This window comes from Macrobrachium nipponense, chromosome 15 (genome assembly GCF_015104395.2).
Source record: "Macrobrachium nipponense isolate FS-2020 chromosome 15, ASM1510439v2, whole genome shotgun sequence".
NCBI lineage: Eukaryota > Metazoa > Arthropoda > Malacostraca > Decapoda > Palaemonidae > Macrobrachium > Macrobrachium nipponense.
The window spans coordinates 17,311,289-17,324,767 of record NC_087208.1 but is presented as its reverse complement, the minus strand read 5'-3'; the positions used below and the strand labels follow the sequence as shown (position 1 = coordinate 17,324,767).

Below are 13,479 nucleotides of genomic sequence, written 5' to 3'. Positions count from 1 at the left end.
TTCTTGTAGCCCTCAAGATTTTGCAAAATCACTCCAGGTTGTACATAAAACTTCAAGAATGTAGTGTCACCAGAGGATTACAATAGTTTTTACCTTCAAGAACCAGCATTCTTTTATGAAAATAACTCCAGGTTTGTATAAAACTACAGGAAACACATGTAGTGTAAACCCAAAGGATTACAAGTAAGGTTTTTATAACTTTTTATTAGTTTAAGACATATTTCCAAGCGTCGTTCCGGCTTACGACGATTTTCGGCTTACGATGCGTCTCAAGAACGGAACCCCCGTCGTAACCCGGGGACTGCCTGTACTATGATAGCAAAAAGTCAAGGGAGGTAAAAAAAAATCCTATAACAAGATTAGAGTACTTATTCACCTATTTGTACTGGAGCACATTCTGTTACATTTAACAAGCCCTTAGTTACTGAAATTATATATGCCACAAACAATTATTTTCCTCTCCATAAAAAGAAACTACACCTACGCATAATGAACTACTTACTACATGGAGACTGATGTATTGAAGGAGATGGCAAATCTAGAGGCAAATCAACGGGACATTCTTCTGAAAAGCTTCTCTGAACTGGAGATAATGGTAAAAGTGATTCAAAGGATCTATCTCTTGTTGCTGCCACAAAACCTTGGGGTTTCTGAATGTGCGATGAGATGCTTTCCTTGGAGGCACCAAGTTTAAATGCAGATTTTCTTTTGTACCATTACCATTGACGCAGAAAAACCAGTTTACTGCATCCTGGCTGTGGATTTATGTCATTGTCTAGCTGGACAATGACATTTGAGCCTGAAGTTGGTGCTACAATAGGAGATATATTACCCTTTAAGCTTGGTTTTACAGTAACATCTGCTCTTGGCGAATTGAGCTGCCCCGTCGCTGGACTGCACACTTAAAAAGAATAAAGACAAATACATATATCAGAGCTGGAAAACTCAACACTACAAAAAATAAATAAATCGATAAAAATAGTACATCTTCAAAACCCCATAAGATCAATCAATGTTGTGATAAATACTATATGAAAACACTTCAGTAAAGAAAGGAACAATACTGCTAATGTTCATTGCAGCAAGCATTAAGTATGGATTAATAAAATATAAACAAAATCTAAATGAAAGAAAAGCACTAATAATAACCAGAATTAATAGGTATCCTTCCATGTTTCTGATTAGAAGTGAAGTAACCCAGAGAAAATTTTGAACTTCACACGTGCCCCCCCAACAAAACTTTTTGTGATAAAAGTGTTTGTTTTTAGCCACAGCACAACTGGATAATTACCTAGTTATCGCAATGCAGTTATAGTTATGTCAAGAAAACCATGAACAATAGCAGTACAGTTTCCATAAGAGAAGCAAAACACACAAAATTCTCTATACAGTTATAACTTTCTCCATTAAAGGCATGTAGCTCCAACAACCTTCAAGGTAGACTGTTCAATTTTGTTTCATTTTGGAGCTGAATGATTGCTCTATAGACTAGCATGAAAAGACCCAAAATAACAATTTACCGGAAATTGTATTTTTCCTAACTATACAAACCTGAGGTCCTTTAACAATAGGAAGGTACTTAGCGGCAGCTGAACCGGTCGTAAGCTTCGAACAAGGGGGTTCAATAATTAACTACTTGTCCGGCAGTTGGCTGTCAGCTCGACTGCGAGGAGAGGAGTCACTTTGCTTTAGGCCCTAGGAAACGCAGAGTGAGGGGTGTCATGAGGACCTCAGGTTTGTATAGTAAAGAAAAATGACAATTTGTCGAAAATTGCATTTTTCCTAACTATACAAACCTGAGGTCCTTTAACAATAGGAAGTAGCTAGCGGCAGCTGGAACTGTCGTAAGCTTCGAACAAGGGGAGAACGGTAGTTAACTGCTTGTCCGACGCGCGACTGGGAGGTAAACAAATCACTTTTGCTTTTGGCCCATGCAAAAAACGCAGAGTGAGGGGTGGCATGAGGAGGGACTACAGGCGGTCCCGGGTTACGACGGTCCGGCTTACGACGTTCCGAGGTTACGACGCTTTTTCTTAAATATTCAATGGAAAAATCCGTCCTGGGTTACGACGCTTGTTCCGAGGTTACGACGCTGACGCTTCCGACGCTCCGAGTTAACGACGCTTTTAAAAAACGCATACTATGATAAAAATCCTTTATAGTTTAGCACAGTATATTAATAAAAAATAAGTTTCTGGTTAGATTACAAACAAAAATTTTGAGATTATGATGATTTTTCGACACTTTTTATGTTGTATTTTTCTAGTTTTTTAGTGACCCTCTATGCGGAACTAGTTTCCGCGCGAATGAATACATACTAGTGTTACATATAACAGTCCAAAAGCGCAAATAATGAAAAAATCATTGCTTGTTTCCAGTAGATAATAACAAAACGAATTTCTGGTTAGATTACAACCAAATTCCAAGTATCCAAGAGAGACATTATCTTATTTGAATCAGAGAGAGAGAGAGAAGAGAGAGAGAGAGAGAGAGAGAGAGAGAGAGAGAGAGAGGGCGTCTTCCGCCGCTGCGAGTTAATGAAGGACAGAGAAGTGTTCGTTTCGTTAACCGGTTTGGATTATGATGATTTTCGACAGCGGCAACTTTTTATGTGTATTTTTCTATGTTTTTTTAGTGACGCTCCTCCATGCGGGACTAGTTTCCGAGCGAATGAATACATACTAGTTTACATATAAACAGTCCAAAAGCGCAAATAATGAAAAAATCATTGCTTGTTTCCAGTAATAATAACAAAACGAAGTTTCTGGTTAGATTACAACGCAATTCCAATATCCAAAGAGAGTTACAGTAATTTGATCAGTAGAGAGCAGAGAGAGGAGAGGGAGAGAGAGAGAGAGAGAGGCGTCTTCCGACGCTCCGAGTTAAGGACAGAGAAGTGTTCGTTTCGTTTAAACGGTTTGAGATTATGATGATTTTCGACACTTTTTTATGTTGTATTTTTCTATTTTTTGTTTTTTAGACGCCTCATATGCGGAATAGTTTCCTCAGCGAATGAATATATCTAGTTTACATATAACAGTCCAAAAGCGAAATAATGAAAAAATCATTGCTTGTTTCCAGTAATAATAACAAAACGAAGTTTCTGGTTGTTACTCGCAAAACCAAGTACCAGAGGGACATTATCCAGTAATTTGATCAGAGAGAGAGAAGAGAGAGAGAGAGAGAGAGAGAGAGAGAGAGAGAGAGAGAGAGAGAGAGAGAGAGGGAAGAGAGAGAGAGAGAGAGAGAGAGAGAGGCGTCTTCCGACGCTCCGAGTTAAGGACAGAGAAGTGTTCGTTTCGTTAAACGGTTTGAGATTATGATGATTTTCGACACTTTTTATGTTGTATTTTTCTATGTTTTTTTAGTGACGCCTCATATGCGGAACTAGTTTTCCGAAAAGGCGAATGAATACATACTAGTTTTACATATAACAGTCCCAAAAGGCGCAAATAATGAAAAAATCATTGCGTTGGTTTCCACCATATAATGAACAAAACGAATTTTTTGGTTAGATTACACGCAAATTTAACAAGTATCCAAAGAGAGACATTATCCAGTAATTTTGATAAGAAGAAGAGGAAGCAGAGAGAGAGAGAGAGAGACGAGAAGAAGAGAGAGAGAGAGAGGCGTCTTCCGACGGCTCGAGTTAAGACAGAGAAGTGTTCGTTTCGTTTTTTAAACGGCCTCTGAATCCATGCCAGTAAATGTTTTGTTGATACTAATAATATAAGCCTATTTAAAGATACGTTTACTTTAATTAGTCTATATGATACGTAAATAGTCAATCAACTGTTCTTGTAGCCCTCAATATTAGGCAAAATCGAAGTATCCAAAGAGAGACATTATACAGTACGTAATTTGATCAGAGAGAGAGAGAGAGAGAGAGAGAGAGAGAGAGAGAGAGAGAGAGAGAGAGAGAGAGAGAGAGAGAGAGAGAGACGCTTTGGCAACAATGGTCTCGGGGGTTTTTATAGCTTCCTTCTGCTTGATGATCGTGGATATTGTAGAAGGATTTCGACCATACTCGTTTGCCAAATCGACGATACGAACGCCACGTTCATGCTTTGCTATAATTTCATGTTTTGCTTCCATCGAAATCATTTTCTTGGGGTTTTTTCTTATCACCTGCTTTGTCTTTAGCTTTGAGACCCATGGTTAATAATAAAATAGACAAAATAACACGAAAAATAGGCGCAAATACAACGAACTAAACAACGACGTGTTAACATGCAGCACCAACAAACAAACAGACTGAACGACCATTTATCGGTCGCCTATACAACTAACCACTCATCGCAAAATCGTATCTCAAATATTTCGTTGTATATCAAAGCTTGTATTTTCGCAAATTTTCTGTTATATCTCAAAACATTTGTATATTAGGGCAATCGTATGTCAAGTTTCCAATGTAATTTGATCAGAGAGAGAGAGAGAGAGAGAGAGAGACGCTTTGGCGACAATGGTCTCGGGGATTGACGTAACGTTTATTTTCTGAACAGATAGGACAGAGAAGTGTTCGTTTCATTAAACGGCCTCTGACTCATGGCAGGAAATGTTTTGTTGATACTAATATATAAGCCTATTTAAAGATACATTTACTTTAATTAGTCTATATGATATGTAAATAGTAATCAGCTGTTCTTGTAGCCCTCAAGATTTTGCAAAATCACTCCAGGTTGTACATAAAACTTCAAGAATGTAGTGTCACCAGAGGATTACAATAGTTTTTACCTTCAAGAACCAGCTTCTTTTATGAAAATAACTCCAGGTTGTACATAAAACTACAGGAAACAACATGTAGTGTAAACCAACCGGATTACAAGTAAGGTTTTTTATAACTTTTTATTAGTTTAAGACATATTTCCAAGTGTCGTTCCGGCTTACGACGATTTTCGGCTTACGACGCGTCTCAAGAACGGAAAAACCCGTCGTAACCCGCGGGACTTGCCTGTATATGTAAAGGACCTCAGGTTTGTCATAGTTAGGAAAAATGCAATTTCGACAAATTGTCATTTGTTCCGATACGTAATACAAACCATCGGTCCTTTAACAATAGGAAGACTCACTTCTTGGTGGGAGGAATCTGAGTCTTTTGATGAACAGACTGGTGTTCGTCCATCCCTGGAATGCCTCCCTGGTCGTAAGAGCGAGGGAGGGATCCAAGCCTCTGTCCGATTGATCGGGGTGTGCACCGCAGGATCAATGGTCAGACCTCTGGGCCGAGTACTAAGAGAGAGGCAAGCGTATCTCTTCGTACCAGCAAGCAAGAACTTGTTCCTGTTTGCAAGAGGCAACATAAAGTATGGGTTTGTCTCAAGCTGGCATCCACTTCCTCCCCCTTGTTTGGAGGAAGTGCTGATATTTACGCTCCCTATCCCATAGTGGAAAGGGATAGGGATGGAGGGCTCTGTTGAGTAGCTTCACCTGCATCTTCGTCCTTTATCCAGCGGGTGACGGACCGTGTCCCTCTACCCACAGGTAGAGGGAAAGAAAAAGATGGGAAGAGGAGCCAGTCACACTCTCATTCACTCATCCATTCTTACGGTCACACCAGGACTCGATGCTGTTCAGCCTGCGAGGGTCTGGGTTCGCTACACAACGTGTTGAGCAGCCACCACGGGTCCCAAGGAAAAGGATCCAAGGACCTGTGGGCAATATCCCGAAGGTAGAAGGAGGTGCATGTGGTCTGGTTGGACCAGAACCCTGCCTTCAGTACCTGCGCCACGGAGAAGTTCTTGCGGACAAAGCAGCATCTCCTTCGCATCGAAGGCGGTGAAGTCCATTAGGGAGGGGATTGTGAACGACTCGAACCGATCGTCAGGGACCGAAGGGTTCTGAGCTTTCGCTACGAAGTTCGGTACGAAATCGAGCGTCACGGATCCCCATCCCCTGGATGCTTGACTTCGCAGGAAAAATCATGCAGTTTCCTCAGAGGAAAAGAAGGGAATAGTTGCATGACCTATCCCTCTTCTCTACTTCGGTGATGTCCAGTACCCATACTGGTCTGTCCGTTTGCCACGAAGAGTCTCGCATCCTCCTATCCCCATGCAGCGAAGTTCTTGGTAGTGGATAGGACACCGACACTCCATGGTGGGTGTCGATGGTATGGGTACTGTGACAAGCTATTAAGACGAAGTAATGATTGCTCTGTAACAACCGAACTAAGTCCACAGCGTAGTTCGTAACTGACTCGGGCGCTCTGACAGCTGCCGACTGACTGGTTCGGTATCGGAAGTGAGGCAAGTTGTCCAAGCATCCGAGTAAGTCACGTGACCTTCGCCTTTAAAGGGTTATGCCGAGAGACCAAACAAATAATGTATTTGTTTGTCACCAATGCCGGACAGCGAGGTGATGATTCTCTCAAGGCATGTGCCCAACAGGCGAAAGTCAACTGCCTTCTAGAGACCGAGGTCTCTGAAGGCAAAACATCTCATAGTTGTTGAATCTCAGCTAAGGAGAAACAACACTATGTGCCGTTGAAGACGAAGGTAGATATTGAATGCAACCTACGTCTTCACAGACGAATCGAGAGAAAGATTCTCAAGATTCAGAACCTGTGCTTACAAATGACTGAAAACGCTAACCGCTATTTCATTGCTGTCCGGTGAGAAGTCGTAGTTGCAATGAAAGCGGGGCGTTCTTCAGTAATGAAACACAGGGGAGAGCCGCCTGAACTGCTTCTCATGGGCTGAACGTTTGGAAGTAGAGCTGGCAGGTGTGGGAGTAGGCGATGTCTTTCAATACATCTGCTAATCCGGGGTGAACAATGAATAATTGCACAACTACGAATACGAGATATTTTGAGGGACAAACTCAGATTCCGCAAAAAATCATTCGCATTATCGCAGTTGCGATGCAGCAAGAGACTATTACAGAATTCTAGTTACCGTGCGGTAAACAGAAAGATGAAAGTCGAAGAGATATCTCTGTTGTAAATTCTCGCAATACTGAAGGCGATGAATCGAGCGTCACAGCAGTAGATGGTCATTCATGTATGCGAGAATCCCCGTTAATCATGAGAACTTAAGTCCCGTGATTGTTGGGCAGAGATACGGTTGGTATTCAATCAAAGCAGGGGAGAAAGACATAACCAACCGTGCATCTCGAGGCGGCAGCTGGTACTGAAATGCCTCGGGCAATTCAATACGCAGTAGCTGTCGCTGACTCGTCATCCTGAGTTGCCAAGTAATCCTTTCCACGAAGGAATGCATTCGGCTAGAACCACCGAGCATAAAAAGATATGCTCGAGCAATATATTTAGGCGAAACGAATTTCGGTAAATACAAAAGCTGAAATGGTGTTGTCGTGACAAAACCATAAGTATATAAAATTGAAACTGGAAACTCCTGGGAGGTTGCAGGCAACCCCGAGTTGCAGTTCAATTAGAATACTCCTTGTCTAAGTCGCAATCCGTAGAGTAACTAGGATATGCGCCTACCCCTTGGACAATTCAACTGCTTAGCAGAATCATGTCGCGAGGTTAATATACATAGTATATTTGTAGGATTCTGAACAACGATCTCCATCCTAAATTCTTTCCTTCAAGAAAACAAAATAAGGATTGGAGATCGACCACCTTCGATCTCTATCAATGAGAGTGAAGGAGAAGTATTCCTCGAAGGAAAGCTCAATGGTGAACAGAATAACTAAGACGATAGTTCAAGCCAAACTGGATGTTCCCGTCTGTTCTTCTCTATTCCAGGTTGGTCGCCTACTGTGAGATAGTCTTCTTTCAGCAGCAGTCTTCTTCCCAATGCTAGAAATTCCAGGAATTCGAGCATAGGCGAGGTTCCCAGTTATCGTGTAACAATTATCGGTGATTCTCGTCTCGCTCACTTTGGACCGTGGTCTCGCTTAAGTGTTTGGAGATCGTTAAAAACTCGAACACTCTGAATGCGCTAGAAATTCCGTAGAATTCTAAGCAGTCTGCAAAACCCCACGAATTCGTCAAACGATATCGGCTGGTGGTCCTCTCGATTCCCGTAGAAATCGAGAATGGGGCAGGATCCCTCCTCAACGACCGGGGCTTACGTCAAGTAGGACCCGAAGGTCCCCCCGGTAGCGCAGTCCCCAACGTGGGATCCTACAGAGAAATCTCTGTAGGATCCCTCCCCTTTCCCTCGTAGCCGTAAGGAGAGAGGGAATGGGGGAGGAATTGGATACTCGCTCGCCTTCCCAGTGGAACTAGCAGTTGGAGAAGAGTAGGAGCAGCCATCAGAGTCTGGGAAAACGTATCGTCAGGAGAAAACGTTTTCCCAAGGAGGGTTACGAACTCGCCCTGTAGGTAAGGGTCCTGCCGCCACTGTGAAACGTCGTCTGGGTGGGGCTGATCGACACCTGACAGGAGAGAGCCGATACCGTCCTCCGACTCATTCCAGTCCTCATCGAGGTCGAAACCTCTCAGGAGGACCGGAGGGGTATCTAAATACGGTGTCCGAAGACACGTAGAAACGCCGCTGTCGCAGTAGAGGAGGTGGAAGTAGCTTGTTCGACCGGCCAGATCTGAGAGAGCCTTCTTATCCGGAGACGAGAGAGACTGGTTCAAGACAGAATCGGCAAGCTCTGATCGCGGCAGGCCCACCGTCAGTTTGGGTTCCCTCTCGGGCCCCAAAACGACTCGAGCCGAGACGTGGGCTCCGCTGGTGGGAGCGGCGATCCCTCCCCGAGGTCGTTGCGCTGACGAATCAGCGCCATAACCTCGACAAAATTCCTCTGGATCTCGGAAGTCATAGCATCTTGCAGAGTAGGATCATCAAGCCCCTCGAACAAGAGCATTCCGAGAACCTCCCCCTTAAGGAGGAGGAACTGCGATAAATACCTCTCGGATTCCTCCTGCCACTTGCGCGTACGTCCTGGTCGGTCCGAAGATCGTACCTGGTACTTACGGCGTCATGACGGGATCGTGCGGGGCATGCCCCTCACGATCACCCCACTGTGCCTTGCTCTTCCTGGTGCAAACCGAGGAAGTTGCAGGCACGGGAGAGGAAGACATGACACGCTCCTCTTTCGCTCGCTGGCAGAACCAGCGGGCTTGGAGGGCTGCAGGCGATCGCCAACTTGCAGGCCTAGTTGAGCCGTTTCCCAGGGAAACGGCTGGACCGAGAACAGCGGCCCCGATCTCGTGTGCAGAGGAGTGCTGCTGGTCCCCCTATCCGCCCGGTCCCTGTGGGAGCGGCGGTCAGGAGACCTGCAGAGACCACTGTCGCGGTGAGACCGGTGCGTGTCCTCGCGGCGCGTCATACCGCTGGTACCAGCCGAGGCTGGCACCAACGATCGAGAGGGGGGAACCTCTTCCCAGCCTCAGCCCGTGGCTGGTCAGAGACAGTCACGTCTACCAGGGTTACCAGCTGGTTGCTGCGAGAGCGGCCGCTGGCCTGGCGAGAGTCACCTGAACGGCTCTCACCAGCTTCTGCTCCGTGCCACGGTCCTGGAGCCGAGCGAACTCTGGCGCCAAAATTGGCTATACGCTCTTCGCGGGGAGATCGTATACTCGGAAGTTCTCGCGAACGAGAGACCGAGCCGGAACCTGGCGTAGCGGCAGCGCCGCAAACACCAGGCGAGGAAATACCGGTGGTAGTCGGTATGCCTCTGGTCCCCGTCTTCTTCTTCCTTGCGGAAGGGGAGACGGGCCCTGTTCCCGAAAGAGCAGGAGGACCGGCAGAAGAACCCCCCCGTCCCACGGGAGTGGAACGAGCCCTTAGAAGTTCCTGAAGGAGCCTTCTTAGGGGGAAAACCCGGGGTTACCAGGTGGTCGGTGCGAGAGCGGCCGCTGGTCTGGCGAGAGTCACCTGAGCGGCTCTCACCAGCTTTCTGCTCCGTGCCGCGGTCTTGGCGCCGAAACTTTGGCTGCACGGTCTCCCGAGGGAGAGCGTACACTCGGGATCTCTCACGAACAAAAGACCGAGCTGGAACCTGCCGTAGCGGCATCGCGCTAGCACCAGGCGAGGAAGTACCAGCGCTAACTGGTACTCCTCTGGTCCCCGTCTATCTCTTCCTTACGGAAGGGGAGACGGGCCCCGCTCCCAAAGGAGCAGGAAGACCAGCAGAAGGACCCCCCGTCCCACCGGGGTGGGACGGGCCCTTAAAAGTTCCCGAAGGAGACTTCTTAGGGGGGGAGGCAGCCTTCTTCTTCTTCGGCTTATGGGCCTTAGAAGTCGAAGGGGAAGAGGCAGCAGCAGACGATGAAGACGAAGATGACACCTTCCTCTTCTTCTGCCTCTTCCTCGTCAGCTCACGCAGGACAGTCGTCAGGTCCTCCGTCCAGGCCGGAGCCGGGGCTATTGCCGAAGCAACACGGCCCGACTGCACCTGTCCGGAAGGACCTGGGACTGGGGAAGATACACAGTGGGCAGGACCAGCATGGACAGGCACAGGAACGAGGAGCGACAGGTACAGCAACCAGCTCAGGAGAGCAGGAACAGCGGCAGCGGTAGACCCAGAAGGGACAGCCAAGCCAGCAGCGGGAACCACATCAGCGGCAGGTACGGCAGGCCCAGCCATCGCCTCGTAGAATCATCGGCAGCAGCAGGAACCTGGGTACTGGCGGCCGGGTCCAGGGGCGAGCTGCTGGAACAGCGGAAGTCTGGGCAGGACAACACGAAGAACACAGGCGGCGGCGGCATATAACCCCCCCTCGGTACGGCAGCGACGGCCCTAGTAGCGGCAGACGGTGTCACCGACACAGCATGGGGAGTGTAGACCAGGCGGGGGGGAGCAGCATAAGCGGCCGTGGAGGTAGTAGTGGAGACCGCCCCAGACCTCGCTAGACGCTGCAGCAGCCCGTGGATGCTAGGCACGCCCGTCGCCAGCCGCGGTGGTCCATACCTGTCCAAGGTCGTCTCCCACGGATGTAGCACCTGCGGTAGCACAGATAGATTAGTAAGAGGGGTTCCCTCACGCACGGGGGGAAGACATGCCCCACCCCGAACGCAAGGAAGACCCCAAATACAAAATACAACAAGGAAGCTGAGCGGGGGGCAGGAAAGAAGACAAAGAATTGGATACCAAGAGAGTCGCGGGAGAGCTTTCCGACGACTTCCTGGCAGACCTTCGCTTCCCCTACCCCCGCACAGACAGTGAAAAGTAATATGAAAATGAAACAGAATACTGCACTTGCGATTCACTTCATAGAACTTAAAGGGGAAAAGATCAATTCCCGGGTAAGAGCGGAAACTTGATCCATAATAATATGATGCTATCATAAAATATATATGAAAATGAAACAGAATACTGCACTTGCGATTTCACTTTCACAGAAAATAATCGTAAGGATCAATTCCCTGGTAAGAGCGAAAATTGATCCAAATTAAAATTGATGCAAATAAATAAATGAAAATGAAAAGAATACTGCAATTGCGAATCCACTTCATTGCATTCTATCATACAAAATAAGAGGCTCGTGCCGAGCGCAATCACGCTCTCGGCAACGAACGCACAGGGCAAAAATATACTGAAAAGAGTACTTACATTTTTCAATTACACACTTTCGCCCAAAATACAGACTCGGCGCGATGCGCGCCCGTCCCTCTGGCACCGAGGAACATAATTCAAGTTCGATTCATGAAAAGAGAGGAAATCGCCGCATCTACGGCGATAGCTTTATGTTGGTTCATAATTAAGTAATGAAAATGAAAACAGTGTACTTGCAGTTTCATTTTCAAGTCAAACAAACCATTAGTAGAAAACACAATATAAACAAAGCATACGACGATGAAGCAGGCAGAGAGCGATGACGAACACGTCCTTCAAACCCGCGGCCGAAAGCAAAAGTGATTTGTTTACCTCCCAGTCGCGCGCCACAAGCAGTTAACTACCGTTCTCCCCTTGTTCGAAGCTTACGACCGTTCCAGCTGCCGCTCGCTACTTCCTATTGTTAAAGGACCGATGGTTTGTATTACGTATCGGAACAAATACAATTTCCGTATATAGTTAGGAAAAATACAATTTCCGACAAATTGTTATTTGTTCCGATACGTAAACAAACCCTCGGTCCTTTAACAATAGGAAGACTCACGTCTTGGTGGGTGGAATCTGAGTCTTATGAACAGACTGGTGTTCGTCCTACCTTGGTTCCCTCCCTGGTCGTAAGTTCACAGGGAGGGATCCTAGCCTCTGCCCAGCTGATCGGGGTGTGCACCGCAGGATCAGTGGTCAGACTTCTGGACCAAATTTATAAGAGGGAGGCAAGCGTACCTCTAATAAATAGCAAAAGGCAAAAACTAGTTCCTACTTCAAGAGCCTAAATGAAGTCATGGGTTTGTCTCTTGTTGGCTTCCACTCCCCCCCCCCCCCCCCCCCCCCCCCCCCCTTGTTGGGGAGTGGCGGATAAACACTCCTATCCCTACTGAGAGGGATATGATGGAACTCAGTTGTGTAGCTTACCTGCATCGGCCTACTGCTCAGCGTAGTGACAACCGCGGCCCTCTGCCCACAGGTAGAAAAGAAGAACGAAGGAGGAAGAGAAGCCAGTCACACTCTCTTTAACTGTCCATTCATGCAGTCACACAAGGATGCGATGCTGTTCTGTCTGCTCGGGTGCTGGGTAGACTACACAACTTGTTGAGCAGCCACCACGGGTCCCATGGAAAAAGTGTCCAAGGACCTGTGGGTAATATCCCAAAGGTAAAATGAAGTGAAGGTGGTCTGGTTGGCCCAAACCCCTACCTTCAGAACCTGCGCCACGGAGAAGTTCTTGCAGAACGCAAGGGTTGGACCAATACCTCTGACTTCGTGGGCTCTCGGACGAAGGTTACAGGTGTCATCACTACCATCCGTGTAGTACGCCCTCCTGATCACCTCACGCAGCCAGAAAGAAAGAGTGTTCTTGGAAACTTCTTTCTTGGTAACCTCGGTGCTAACGTTACCAGTGCTAACGAAGAGGCGTCGACACTCAGGCCTGAGGTGTCAAGTTCTCTTCAGATAGCGCCATAGCGCCCTCACAGGACAAAGCAGCATCTCATCCGCATCATTATCGGTGAAGTCCTTCAGGGAGGGGATCGTGAAAGACTCAAACCAGTCGTCAGGGAACGAAGGATTCTGAGTCTTCGCTACAAAGTTCGTGACGAAATCGAGCGTCACGGATCCCCATCCCCTGGAATGCTTGACGTCGAAGGAAAGACCATGAAGTTCTCCTACTCTCTTCGCTGATGCCAGGGCCAGCAGGAAGAGGGTCTTGAGGGTCAGATCTCTGTCTGACAACTCTCGGAGTGGCTCGAAAGGTCTACGAGTCAACTCCTAAGGATGAGTCACATCCCATCCAGGGGGCCTGAGTTCCCTAGGTGGGCAAGACCTCTCAAAGCTCTTCATCAGGAGGGAGATCTCGAAAGAGGAGGAGATATCCACACCTCGCAGTTTAAGGACTAGGGCCAGGGCGGCTCTGTATCCTTTAACTGCACAGACGAAGAGGAGCTTCTCTTGGCGAAGGAAGACAAGGAAATCTGCTACCTGCTGAAGAGTGGCTCTGAGAGGAAAGACAGG

General features: G+C 47.1%; 1 protein-coding gene across 1 annotated transcript in view; it reads right to left on the bottom strand.

Moving 5' to 3' along the window:
• Positions 1–716: 716 nt before the first annotated feature.
• Positions 717–13,479, bottom strand: part of LOC135226630 (uncharacterized) — a 110,640-nt gene continuing 97,877 nt past the window's right edge. The window contains exon 7 of the mRNA XM_064266344.1: positions 717–901. Coding sequence (XP_064122414.1) covers positions 717–901 — 185 coding nt within the window. The remainder of the gene's footprint in view (positions 902–13,479) is intronic.